The sequence below is a fragment of the Coenobita brevimanus genome, chromosome 21 (assembly GCF_032717465.1).
Source record: "Coenobita brevimanus isolate Jiangsu-jjx chromosome 21, ASM3271746v2, whole genome shotgun sequence".
Classification (NCBI taxonomy): Eukaryota; Metazoa; Arthropoda; class Malacostraca; order Decapoda; family Coenobitidae; genus Coenobita; species Coenobita brevimanus.
Genome location: NC_136974.1, coordinates 4,715,482 through 4,730,278, shown reverse-complemented (window position 1 = coordinate 4,730,278; position 14,797 = coordinate 4,715,482). Strand labels below are relative to the sequence as shown.

Genomic DNA, 14,797 nt, shown 5'->3' with positions numbered 1-14,797 from the left:
TCTCACCTCTTCATTCCACCATGCTGTTGCCTGCACCTCCCTTCGTCTTCTCATCACCCTACACACCACCTCACATGCTGCACAAATTTCTTCTGTGAATATCTTGCACACACCTTCCATGTCCCCCATCTGCTCCAGTCCATATTTACCCAGTCGCTCCTCCACATCCCACTTATATTCTGCCTTTTTTCCATCCTCTTGTAACCATTCCACCCTCCTTGTATGAACTGCTTCCTCCTGTCTTTCCCTTCATCTATTTCTCTATTTCATTTGGACCTTGATTCTGACCACCACCAAGTGGTGGTCAGAAAGTCCACTCCCTCAGCCTCTGTATGCTCTTGCATCCATTACACACCTTCTCATCCTATCATCCACACACACAATCAGTCTTTGCCTTCCGTTCATTCAGTTCACCTTCCACCCTTCTCATCACTTGCCATGTATGCCTATAGATCATCGTGTGCCTGAAGAGGGTATTGGCTATCAACAACCCCCTCCCAACACAAATGTCCACTAAAACACTGCCATTCTCATCCATCTCTGCAGGCACACCCCTCTCATTGACTACTCCATGCCTTCACATTTCCTAATTTTCCATTCAAACTTTTCCATGCATGCTTCCACATTTGTCCAGAACTCTTCTGTCACTCTGCTTTCACGATCTTGTGTTGGCGCATACATGCACTCAATCGCCCACATTTGTAGTCCAACCTTCAATCTTACCCACACAATCCTTGAGCCAACTAATCCATACTCTCTTATATTCTGCTTCCATCTGTTACTCACAACAATACACACTCCTTCTTTTGCCCTCTCATTCTCACTTATTCCCATGCATAGACCCCATCCATACTTCCATTCTCTCACATTCTCATCTCACCATTTAGAGTCAGTTAATCCACATGCATCCACTTTTGCACCCTCAATCACCTGGACAATCTCTCTCACTTTCACCTCTCATTTGCATTTGGAAATACTGTATAGTATAATTAGTGGCTGTTTTCTCTCATTTTTTTTCAGGGGTTCATTTGAAGCAATTGAGCTGCAAGCAGTTAGGAGTCAGGGAGGTGAGAGTGAGACTCCTCCAGTTGACTGCAGCTCCCGTAATTCCATCACTGCACCCCAGCCACCCCCAACCATAGGTGAGCACAACCTGCACTAAATTTTAGCACAGGATTTTCAATAGTTTTATCATAATTCATCTATCAGATATGGTGATGCCTCATTTATTTTATTCTTACGAACAAACAGGCAGTTATATTCAGCACAGGAGAAACTTTCTGAATTGGAGGAGTTAGATATAACTTTCATTTACAGTACTTCATTATTATCAGGTCTTTTGTATGTTGAATAAAACTGCCTGGAAGTATTTGCTAGTTAACAGGAAACTGCAGAAGACATTACTGGATGCAAGGGTTTAATGTTGTCCACACCCCATCTCATCCACATCCACATTCCACACCATGGCTAACACGTTCATAGCTGGCGGTGGTGGTGGTGGTGGCAGCAGCGGTGCCTGCAGCGGCTCTGATTCATTGGAAATATGAGCCTGGTGGACTGCAGGATGAAGTTGGCCTTCTGGTAGTTCACCACTCTCCTTCCTGGGGATAGGGAGGGAATTAAGGAATTTTTGAATAAAGTCTAACTGGGCAACAGAGCTACCAGCTGTGTTGTTGCCGCAAGACCTCTATATCCACTATCCACCTCATTAATTGACCACTTGCAAATTTTAGGGTACAAGGAAATCCGAAAATCAACATTGGTAATATTCAGAGTGTTTCCATAAGTAAAATTTAAAATTGAAAAAAATTGTTTGAAAATAGCTCTGACATAATATCAGGTACTTGCTGAACAGCATTCTGGAGAGAGCTGCTCTGACGGATGATTATAGGGTTTAATTATTTGCCACTTTCATGTATATATGATGTAGCTTGTATTATATACAAGAAATGTCACAATTCTTGTAATTGTAAAAATAATGTATGGGTGTCGAGCGCTAGTGAATTCCCAAAGGAAGAACTGGCGCTTTTGAGAAACAAAAGTCCAGGTTATTATTATTATTATTATTATTATTATGATCGTAAGAAGTATTTGGGGCACTTATGGAAGTAAAATATATATTGTATATTTATGACAATTTTTTGCTTCCCACCTCTGTATCCCAAAACCCCTTTGGTATCTTATGTAATTATCCTGAAAAATAGGTAGTCCCTCTCGACTGTTCACAAGAAATGACAGACGAATATGTTGTGTATGGAACGTTTGGGCATGGGTAAATCTTGGAGAGAAGTGTGAAAATTAGTCTTCCGAAGACCAGCTTTCACATAAGGAAGATACAGCTGTCCATGAGTACGATGGCACTGACAAAGTACTGTATGCAACACTGTACATTATAACTTCAAAACCATACTTTCAAAAGTTAAAAAACTTAAAAAAACTTTCCAAAGCTGTAACATTGGTGTGCAGGGCCATAGAGAGCTATGACCGCGCCCTGGGGTGCCTGGAAAACGTTCGATGTGGGCCAGAAAAAGAAGCAAAGTTATCACAGTCCTGGTGTGGGCCCTGGTCCCTCCATACTCTTGAGTACTGACCCCGTGAAATATCCCTATTGCCCTCTTCTCTCTTTCATTCATCTTAGTAATTGTCTTCCCAGAAAATCCTCGACCTCATTCAAGTCATGTGCGATAATCAACTTAAATTCGTTTAAAAGGTGTTGAGTATCACATCGATACATAATCTGAAACTGTGTGATTGTGGTACTAATGCACTCGAGGGGCCGAGATGCCCATGAAAACTGACCAGCAGTGCAGCACCTGCAGGCTGCATCTACTTTTCATACATTCAGCAGACCCATAAATTCTTGGTCTCGGAGGGTCTGGTCTTGGTCTTGGTCTCAGGGTACCTGGCCTTGACTACAACACTGGTTTTGATGTCTATAAATGGCAGAATGACCGGAAAACACTGCTAAAATAAGGAGGGGTACTGTACATAAAGTAGTGTATAGGAAGGGTGTTTTTTGGTTTTCAGTGTTTTTTCTGCATGGTTTTCTTGGTGTTTAGCATTACTTTGAATGTTCTTATATGTGTTTTGATGTGGTGGTAGTTGGGGGCACTCACCATCCTCTCACTTGACGTAGTGCTGCTCTTGGGTGTCTGCCCTTTCTTCTCCTCCTGTCTTTCCTTCCTTCCTCTTCTTTCTTTACTTCATTCTTTCCGTATTCTTCATCCTGTGGGTGACTTTACACTCCCTCTTCTGTCTTTCTTTCCTTCATTCATTTCCTTCTGCCTGTGGGTGACTCTACGCTGAGTGATAAGCCAAATGGTTTCCTGTACACCAGGAAACCATTTACTACGCTGGGTGGTAACCATATAACTAAATTATGGCGCCTGATGGTTTAGTGAGTAATTACAACGCTCCAGTTGGATTGAACGGTGAAGGTTTATATCCAATGGGTGGTTGGGGTTTATTGCTCATGTAATGCCACTCAGGGAGGAGTGAGGCTGGTCACTCTCATCTTTAATGTTAGGACCAACTTGCTTAGACCGGGGCTTCTGCACTCCTCATGGGGCAACATAGGATTGGATGATGGATGTTTGGGTGGTGTTTTGATGTCTAAATATTGCAGAATGACTGGAAAACACTGCCATAATAAGGAGGGGTACTGTACATACAGTAGTGTATAGGTTGGGTGTTTTTTGATTTTCAGTTGTTTTTCTGCATGATTTTCTTGGCTTAGCATTACTTTGAATATTCCTATGTGTGTTTTGATGTCTAAATAGAGCAGAATGACCAGAAAACACTGCCGAAATAAGGAGAGGTACTTTAGGAGAGGGAGGAGGAATCCAAGGATGAGATATGGACAGATGGAGTGGAGAGGTGTGAGAGAAGGGGGGTTGAGCTGGGATCAAGGCAGTGAAATGGCATTGGACAGGGCGACATGGAGGCGATTTGTTTGTGGCCACCCCTTACGGGATTGAGACGTCTGGCAGTAGATAGATAGATAGATATAGGAGCCATATACTGCTAGATGTACATGAAGGGATACTTCATAATTGCCTGGCACCTCTTCCTCCTCTGATCCATGTTCCCATTGAGATCTGGAGTTAGGTCTAAATTTCCCCACACATTATATAAGTAATTTGGTTTTGAGGATGATGTGTAGCATTTGCAAATACAGGAAGTTCTCAATATGTCACCTTTTTGGTGTTGGTTTTGTCAGTTAAACCCATAATAAATTACAAAAAGAGGGCCCATTAAAATTCCATTGTTATCTCTAAAGCTGGTATGCCAGTTCACCAGTTTTCAGTATCATATGTAAGGAAGAATATGTGTTATTTTAAAAAACACATTCACAGCATATAACAAGGATGGCTTGTGGTTGTTTAACTTGACAGTTGTTGAATTGACTCTGTTTGATAGGTGTTGCAGAGTTTTCTTTTGACCGGTCAGGTGGAGCTGGGATTCTGGAGGACTGAATGGTGAATGTATGGGAGTGTGGCCCACTCAGTAAAACAGTCTTGATTATGTCACATTCTGCTAGGTTTGTGTTGGCTCTTAGGACCCTACTTCACCCCACCCTATATATTGGAAAGGAGGTCTGGATGATGATGATGATGATGATGATGATCTTACAGATCTGAAAGCTGATGTGCACCACAAAGACAGCTCTGGCAGTGAGGAGGGAACTGGGGGTAGTAGGTGTGAAGGAGCAGCAGGTGCATGTGAGGGCACTCCAGTCCCTTCTGACTCCCACCATCAACATCGCAACCAGGACCTACCTGCTGCACCCCGCGAGAAGAGATCTAGAGGTAAGAGGGCATATCGTGGAGAAGGAGAGTGGTTAGAAGTGGAGATTGCAAGTTTTAAGATTTCATTTTAGTGTAGGTTTTGTATTTTGATTAACATGATGATGATGATGGTGATGATTATTATTGTTACTACTTAACCCATACACGCCAGGGGTTTTCTGATGTCGCACAGTCCTCCCTACGGGGGATATTTTTTATATATCTGTATTTCAACCCCTAATATCTACCAAACTATAACAACTAGAGAAAAAATTAAAGGTAAATTAGACTCAACTCTTCCTCTTTCAAATGAAAATATCCTCATGTCTCCAGGTGGTCCTGTCAATGAGTAAGGATAAGTTAAAGTTCAAAGGGTGGTGGGAAGACACTTGAGGCTATACCGGTACACGTCAACCAATGTTGCTGCACGCCCAAAATCGTGAGGGCTATACATGCCAACCGGGGCTTAGGGGCAAATTAATTAATTTTTATTTTTTAATGCTAGGCAGTCTACAGTATTCCCTGATGCTTAGCAGTCTGCCTTCACACCATCTGTTGTTAGTAACATTCACCTCTTATTCCTTGTCTTACCATTTCTGGAAAACCAGTTGGATATTGATCAATAGAACGCCTTATAATGTGGATTCAGTGGAGGTACTGTACGTTTCTGGAAATGATCAGCCACACAACCTAAATGTAACGATAAGCTTCCAGCTCATCTGAACCTGTAGTTATTTTATTGCACCGCATTATACTTGCTGGTTTAATTCCAGCGCCACATTATTGTTTGATTAAGGACATACCTGATAATGACCAAGTTCAGTGGCCATCTCTGTAGGGATGGTAGTGATAGTACCATGTATGATCGCCCAGAGAAGTGGTGACTCGCTTTCTTTAAGTTTCGGACCAATCCCTGGGTATGGCAACATTAACTTGATTGGGAGCTAGGAGACAGAAACAATTTCTGCCTGCCATGCAAACATTATTTATGGTGTAAAAAAACTAATCTTTTGAAAATGTTAGTTAAGTTTAGCATTCATTTTTTTTAAAGTCAGGGAGAAAGACTGAAGTCGAGAAGCCGAGGATCAAAGAAAGGGCTGATGAGTACAGGACCAAAGTATGGGAGGAGTTAGAATTAGTGAATTGGAATGAAATGCATCTGGACAGCCTGTGGAATGCATATAGGGATTGCTTAGTTCGGAATGCTAAAGCAGTGTGTAGTGTGGCAAGAGTAACAACAAAAAGAAAGGTATGGCACGGTGGGATGAAGAAGTTAAGAGCGCAGTGGAGGAAAAGGGGAAGAAGTGGCTTGAGTGGTTACAGAAGAGGGGTTCAATTGAAATAAGAACTGAACATATTGAGAGCAAGAAGCACGTAGAGAGGCTAGTGAAGAGGAAAAGGAGGTAAATGATGATCTAGGAAGAAAAATAAATAGAAATTGCTTTGAAAATAGGAAATTATTCTGGAAAGAGGTGCGGAAATGTAGAAGTGACAGTAGAAGGAAATGTGAAAGTTTGAAGGATGTAAGTGGTAGATTATTAACTCATGGGGATGAAGTAAGGACCAGATGGAAAGAATATTTTGAAGCCTGATGAAGAGGACTAGAGAGAGCAGAGCAGGTGTAAACATGATTGGTTTTTGAGGTGTGCAGAGAAGAAATGCAGTGCCAGGAAATGTGACACTCGCACAGGTGAAGAATGCTGTGAAGTGACTGAAAAGTGGGAAAACAGCTGGGGTTTATGAGGTGTATGCAGAGATGATTAAATGTAGTGGAGAGAGTGGAATGAAATGCTTGTTGGAGATATGTAAGAAGGCATGGATGAGTGAAACTATGCCAGCAGAGTGGAAAAAGGGTGTGATTGTACCCCTGTACAAGAATAAAGGTGAGTGAAGTGAGTGCAAGAATTACCATAAGTTTACTGAGTGTGGTAGGAAAGGTATATGGAAGAATTACTACAGAGAAAGTAAGAGAGATATCAGAAGTCCTTGTGAGTGATGAACATGGTGCTTTTAGGAGTGGCAGAGGATGTGTGGATCAAATATTTGCAGTAAGACAGATAGTGGAGAAGGCTTTTGAGATGGACTATAAGGTGTTTATGGCATTCACAAATCTGGAAAAAGCATACAACAGAGTAGACAGAGAAGGCTTGTGGAAGGTTTTGCGCATGTACGATGTAGATGGTAAGCTGCTAGGTGCCGTCAAGAGTTTTTATGATGGTAGTGAAGCATGTGTAAGGGTAATTAGGCATCTAAGTGAATGGTTCACGATCATTGTGGGCCTGCGACAATGTTGTGTGATGTCCCCATAGTTGTTCAGTATATGCAGTATATGGATGGGGGTGATGAGAGAAGTAAAAACACAAGAAATGGAGAGAGGGATGGCATCAGTAATGAATGGTGATGGATGGAATATCTCAAATTTGTTGTATGCTGATGATGCAGTACTTCATGCAAATACTGGACAAGAACTTGGTATGCTGGTGTAGATTTTTTTTATGTCTGATGTCGGTGAGCATTGTGCCTGAGAGTAAATGTAGAAAAAAGTAAAATGATGGTTATTGAGAGAGAAGGTGACTCCCAGTGTGATGTTACAGTGAATGGAGAGAGACTGGAAATGGTGAGAGAGTTCAAATACAGTACCTGGGTACAGGGATAGAATAGAGAGGTAAGTGTGCAAAAGAAGTGGAAAGTAGAATGACACAAGGAAGGAAAGTAGCTGGTGCTATGAAGGCCTTGATAAGAAACAGAGGCTTGAGTGTTGCAGCTGCACAAGGCTTACGTGAAGGAGTGTTAGTGCCAACTTTAACATATGGATGTGAGACTGTGGTGTTGCATGAAAATGAGAAGTCAGGAGTAAGAGCAGTGGAGGTTGGACTGCTGAGAAATGTATTTGGAGTACAGAGAATGGATAGGATACGAATTAATGTAATTCGTGAAAGACGTGGACTGAGGAAGTCTGTGGACATCAGAATCGAAGTGAGTGTACTGAGATGGTATGGTTGTAGAGAGAATGGATAACAACAGAGTTGTGAAAAGGTATATCTGAGTGAATTTGATGGAGGGAGTAGGCAAGGTAGGCCAAGGAGAAGGTGGGGGGGGTGTGGTGGATGAGTGTGTGAGGAAGAGAGGCATGGAAGTCAGTGAGGTTGGGGGACTGAAGAGATTGAGCTGGCTGGATTAATGTTGTGTGGAGAAGTGCATGATCAGGGATTTGGCACCCCATTTTAACATGACAGCATTCAGATTGACTCTATCATATACGTTTATGTGAAGCTGTAGAATGTGGTGAAAGTTTTTGGCATACCGGATAGAGCCAGGATTCCGGGGGCTTGAATGATGAGTGAATGGAATTGTGCCCCGTTGGATTGGGCAGATTTGGGCTGTCTGGACATTGCTACTCCTCACCTTGCCCTGAGGTGAGAAAAGAGGTCTGGGTAATGATGATATATACACAGTCTTTTTTCATACTTCGACGTTTTGCACTTCGATGATTCATGCTTTGACGTGACGAAAAGTTACCATTTTCCTCAAGGTTGGACGAAAATTCCACACGTTGACGTTACACCCCGGCCGAGAAAATGCCACCCACGTGTACTGTTGCTTACTTGTTGGCAAATTACGACGAGGAGGCAGCTGCGATGGAAATGACAGAAGAAGAGACGATTAGTGAGGAAGAGACTGAAAGCCCAAAGCAGCTAAGGGAGGGCAAGATTAGCATACAGAAATTATCCCACTGCCTGTCCACCGTAACGGAGCTGGTAACCACCATCGAGGCATACACCAGGACCGTGCCAGGGGTACCCGAAATCCTGTCCAGCTTAAATGCTACAAAGTCTGAACTGTTGGAAGTGTACAATAACAGCATTAGGGAGCAGAAACAAACAAAAATAACAAGATATTTCCGGGAAAGGCCAAATGTAGCAGATATTATTAGAGACCTGGGTGTGTCCAGTACTGGGGATGAGGAGGAAGGAGAAATGGACAGAGAAGAGACAGATGAACTGGAACCAGGGTTCGGCTTCGAAGGATTCGGCCTAGGTGATGGTAATGGGTCTTCCCAAGAAGGCCCATGTCACCTGGTCACTAGCACCATCCACCCTGTATAGAAATTCACTTGCCCTTCACACACACACACACACACACACACACACACACACACACACACACACACACACACACAACACACACACATATGCATACACATGCATGCACGCACGCACACACACATGCAAACGCATGCACTTACACACCTAGTCAGTATCCCCCATCCACCCTGGACAGAACTTCATATGCTCTGCAGGAACATCCTCACCTAACTCCTGCATTTGATTTTCTTTTTTTGTCAATTTTTCAATAAATTGTGTACTTGTACGTACATTCTTTTTTTTTGTTACCTGTTATTATTACCCAGTTTGACCCTAATTGCAATGTAATGTAACCTAAAAATAATTCTTCAGTTCTTTTTGTTAGGTATTTCTTGTGTTTGAAGATTTTTTTTATAGAAAGGTTAGGTACACTTTTAATTTTTCACGTAAAAAATTAACTTCATACTTCGACGTTTCACACCGTGCGGTTTTGGTGGAACGTACCTCCACCGAAGTATGAGGAAAGACTGTATATATATATATATATATATATATATATATATATGAGGCGTCTAGAGCCAAAGGGGCATCCCCACCAATATACTGGTTTTGAGTTAGGTAGGGGAGACAACAGGCTTAACCCTCTTCTCAGTGACAGCACTGGTTGCCATACAAGATTCGGCCTTCTGGACAGTGGTAGAGGGGCTCAAAGTCACGTGGGTTTGTCCATGCTGCCGGGCGAACAAATCAGAGCAGGCAGGCATCTAAGCCACATAGCCCAAACCAATCAGCATTCTCACTCTCTGCCACTCCCCCAGAGCAGCCAATCAGCAAGCGTGTGGCCCGCCCGGTGTGCCGGTGAGGCTTCCCTCCCGTGTTCACTGAGGTGTATAATTATTACGTATTGGATTTTTACCCCATTTATCGTAGATTATTGGTGACAAGATGAGCTGTTGTTATTGGGGTTGAAGGGGGGGGTGACAAGATGAGTTCATCACATAGTTACAGTGAGGAGGTGGTGCCTATAACCTCTCGTAAGTGTCAGAAGTGTGTGGAGAAGTGGAAAAAGGTAGAAAGGAAGAGGAAAGGAGAGTGGTGAGGGGAGACAGCAGGAGGGGGCATGGCACCGAGGAGGCAGAGTTGGATGTCGATCTCCTAGATGACGACCCCACCATTTAACCCCCCACTACCCCTTCTCAATTTACTTAAGCACTACACTACTTTTTTTTTAAATGTTATTATTTCAATCTGTTATGGTAGAGGAAAAATAATAACTGCATTGATTTCAGTTTTAGTTGTCAAAAACGTGAAATTACAGTAATAATTATTCGTTTAATAATATGAAGTGAACTGGAATCTTCAGTTAATAAAGTTTTGTACATTAATACATTCGTTGATGTTTTTTCTGCTATGTTTTTAAATCCCTACAATATGTTATTATGCCCATTTATAAATTGGGGGTTTGGTTTACTGCCTATTTTGTGGTTATGGTTATTACTGTTTTGTTTTTTTGGCTTTACATGTAGAGCATAGGTGCTGATGATCATTTTGATGTATAAAAGGTCTGTTTATTGCCTTCTGGTTATGACGTTGCCATAAACACAACTTTAAAGCGTCATAACTCAAAAGTACATTTTGGCGCTGATGCCCCTTTGGTTCTAGACGCCTCATATATATATATAATCCCTCCACTATCCGACGTAATAGAGGCAAAGGCATGTCCGGAAAGTGGTCCTGTCTGGATAGTGGGCACCAGCCTCCTGGACTGTTACTAATAGACCCTAACCCAGCCCAACTTTGAAAGCCACCTAAATAACTCCCCACCGGACATGCATAGCACCTATTTAAACCTATTTAAGACCCTGTTCACACCAATAATGGACATAAAGCATGAAATAAATGAAAAGGAACCAAAGAATGAGGAATTAGAAGTGACTGTACCTCAGCCAGGGTACTTACATCACGTTTGTGGCTGCCTTTCTAAGGTTTTGGCAGTGGTGAAAATGCTCTTGAAGCACGTACAGTAATCCAATGTTGTGCCATTCTTTGCACTGTGAGTTATAATTGTTTAACACTGCACATTGTTCTTAACTGCACCACTGCAGTTCTAACTGCCAGATAAACTGCCAATTTGCACTCCACAGTTGATCCTTTCCAATCTAAGTTCAAATTTCTTAACACTGCACAACACTGTAAATTCCCATGTGGTTTGGAGGTGAGGTATTGCAGTATATTCACTGTTTATTCACAAAAAATGAGCACGTGTGGCTTGCAGTGCGATAAGCATCTTATTCACAATCGAAGTTAGGGAGTAACTGTTGATGTCGGAGAAACAGAGTTGCCAGATTACAATGGCCACATTACCAGTCTCCTCAACTTTCATTACCAAATTTAACTTTTAATTACCAAATTCGTAAAGCTAGCGTGTATTCTTCACTAATTATATATACAAGTGGAAATACATGTAATCACTCTCCTTATAATTAACACCATGTTAATTATTTTCACGCTATGTAGGGTAGCAGATTAATCAGAGAGAGCAAACAATCCACCATCTCCATCCTGTGTATCCTCATACATGTGAAAAATCCATTTGGTAATGCATTATTCTGATTCATTACCAAACGAATTGTTCCTTACCAAATTGGCCCACATTTGGTAATGAAAAATAACAAATGGCAACCCTGACAGGGAAGGGGGGAGAGGGGAGGAAGGAAGGGGTGAAGGGGCCATGGTGTAAGCAGCTGTTTGGCGCTGTATGGCAATTTCAAATTACAGATGGGAAAAAATTCGGATTTTTTTGGGATTTTTTTTCTATTTTTGGCCATTTTCGGTTCCGTTGGTCCAGACCCACAATGTCCGGTAAGTGGAGATGTCCGGAAAGTGGGCGTCCAGAAAGTAGAGGGATTACTGTATGTATATATATATATATATATATATATATACTGTATATATATATGCACCAACTTCTCAGAGCTCAGATGAAGAAATTGAAACATTCTCTGATGACATCTCCCAGATTATGGAAGAAGAAAAGACCACCAATACTATACTCATGGGAGACTTCAATGCAAAAGTTGGTAAATCAAAAAATGTAGAAGCATGTATGGGAAAATTTGGAGTGGGAGAAAGGAACGAAAGAGGAGAAATGTTGGTAAACTTTGCAGAAATGTTTAACATGAGAATAATGAACACATTCTTTCACAAAAGAACAGGGAGAAAGTGGACCTGGAGAAGCCCAAATGGAGAAACAAAGAATGAAATTGACTTCATTATAGCAAATAAGAATAACACACTCACAAACGTCACAGTTATCAACAAAGTAAATATTGGAAGTGACCATAGAATGGTGGGTTGCACAGCAAGATTCAATTTCAAAAGTGAAAGAAAGAAGATGATTAAAGACAAAAAGATATGCCCAATAAAAGTCAGCAAAAACAAAGCAGCTTTTCAGTTGGAAATAAGGAACAGATTTCAGGCTCTCAGTTACGCTGAATGTGACATTGATGAGTTGAATGACAGACTAACAAAAGTCCTAAAAGAATCAGCGGAGGTAGTAGGAAAACCTAATACAACCAAAGGCGGGGAAGTATTCAGAGAATACACTTGAGCTTATGAAAAAAAAGAAAGGTAATGAAAGTAAAAACAAAGAAAGATGAAATAGAATGAGCGGAATTAAATAAGCTTATCAACAAAAGACAAAGAGAAGAAAAAAGAAAGAGAAATATGGATCAAATCAAAGAAACCATCGAAAAAGGAAAAAGTCTGAAATAGGTCCAAAATAAAATGGCTCTTGGAAAGCAACAAATTACATCACTAAAAGACAAAAACGGTGAAGCCATTAAATGTAGAGATATGATGCTGAAGCGAGTTGAAGAATTTTACAAAGAACTGTATGCATCAAAGACAGTAGTACCAATAGCTAACTTTTCTGTTGACACAAGTGAAATATTTGAGATAACACCAGACAAAGTAAATATTTCTCTTAAAAATATGAAAAGAGGGAAGGCTCCGGGAGAAGACGGAATAGTAGCAGATTTACTGTTGGATGCAGGAGCAGAAGTACAAAATAGGCTTACTCACTTATTTACCCAATATATAAAATAGAAGAAAATTCCCAAAACATGGTGTAATGCAATTGTTATTCTACTTTATAAAAAAGGCGACTCAAAAGACCTTAGTAACTATCGACCCATTAGCTTGCTATCAGTCATTTACAAACTTTTCACTAAAGTCCTTACAAACAGAATAGCTACAAATTTGGAGGAAAACCAACCTCGTGAACAGGCAGGATTCCAATGCGGGTATTCGACCACTGATCATCTGCGCACAATGAATCAGCTAATTGAGAACACTACAGAATATAATAAACCACTGTGCTTAGGTTTTGTTGATTACGAAAAGGCTTTCGACTCGGTGGAGCACATAGCGATTATAAATTCATTGCGAGAACAAGGAGTGAATGAGAACATTGTAAAACTGCTCAAAAACATATATAAAGAGGGAACTGCTACAGTTAAATTACATAAGGACTCAGAGAAAATTAAGATTGAGAAGGGCGTGCGTCAGGGAGATACAATTTCACCATAGTTATTTATAGCATGCCTAGAAAGTATTTTCAGAAAGCTAGACTGGGAAAACAATGGTGTAAAAATAGATGGAGAAAAGCTAAACCATTTAAGATTTGCAGATGACATTGTCCTAATCTTAGAAAAAGCAGAGACGTTGCAAGAAATGTTAAATGACCTGAACAGAGAAAGTCTCAAAGTAGGGCTAAAGATGAACCGGAGTAAAACTAAAGTAATGTTTAATCCTCAAACACCAAAGAGCGTCATAAGAATAAGTGGAGAAATTCTTGAAGAAGTCGAGGAGTACAATTACCTGGGACAAATACTAAAATTAACGAAAAATAATGATAGCGAAATAAAAAGACGCATTACAATTGGATGGAAAGCTTTCGGTAAACATAGAGACATTATGAAAAGTAGCTTGCCAGTTTGTATGAAACGAAAAGTATATAACGAATGTATGGTAGATTACTAGTGGAGAAGGGAGAAAAAGTGAGCAGATGGAGAGAACACTTTAAGGAATTGCTGAACATAGAGGATGGAAGTAATGCGAGTATAAGTGGCTGGGGAATGGCTGGGAGAAGGAGGGAGGTGAGAAGACAGGAAGAAATCAGTAGGATAGAAGTTGTGGAAGCAATGAAGAAAGTTAAATCGGGGAAAGCCCCAGGAATTGATGGAGTGTGTGGTGAAATGCTGAAGCATGGGGGAGAGATAGTAGTAGAATGGATGTGGAAGATGTGCAGATTGGCCTGGGAGGAAGGTAGAGTCCCGGAGGATTGGAAGTCAGGTATAATTATTCCCTTGTACAAAGGAAAAGGGGAAAAAAAAGTGTGTGGTAATCATAGGGGCATTTATCTTCTTAGTATAATAGGAAAAGTGTATGGTAGGATACTTATTGACAGAGTTAGAGAAATAACAGAGAAATTAGTTGGAGACGAACAGGGAGGCTTTAGGAAGGGAAGAGGTTGTGTAGATCAATTATTCATTCTTAGATCTTTAGTGGAAAAGTTTCTAGAGAAGGGAGAGAAGTTGTATGCGGCTTTCATGGATTTGGAGAAAGCATATGACAAGGTGGATAGACAAGGATTGTGGAAAGTGTCAAGAATATGTGGAGTAGATGGGAAGTTGTTGAATGCTGTGAAGAGTATGTACGATGGTGCGAAGGCTGCAGTGCGTGTGGATGGTGAACTAAGTGAATTTTTCTCTTTGAAAGTTGGGTTGAAACAGGGATGTGTCATGTCTCTATGGTTGTTCAATCTTTACATGGATGGGGTAATAAAAGAGGTACAAGGTAGGGTAGTGGATGTTGGAGTGGCCCTGGTGAGAGAGGATAGTGTTTGGAAACTCCTTGTACTGT

The 14,797-nt window shown here is 41.1% G+C and overlaps 1 protein-coding gene across 1 annotated transcript in view; it reads left to right on the top strand.

Annotated features, from left to right (window-relative positions):
* LOC145392087 (uncharacterized) overlaps positions 1-14,797 on the top strand; it is a 181,951-nt gene that overhangs the window by 40,266 nt on the left and 126,888 nt on the right. Inside the window, exons 3-5 of the mRNA XM_080266541.1 lie at positions 1,021-1,142; positions 4,635-4,808; positions 14,022-14,031. Coding sequence (XP_080122667.1) covers positions 1,021-1,142; positions 4,635-4,808; positions 14,022-14,031 — 306 coding nt within the window. The remainder of the gene's footprint in view (positions 1-1,020; positions 1,143-4,634; positions 4,809-14,021; positions 14,032-14,797) is intronic.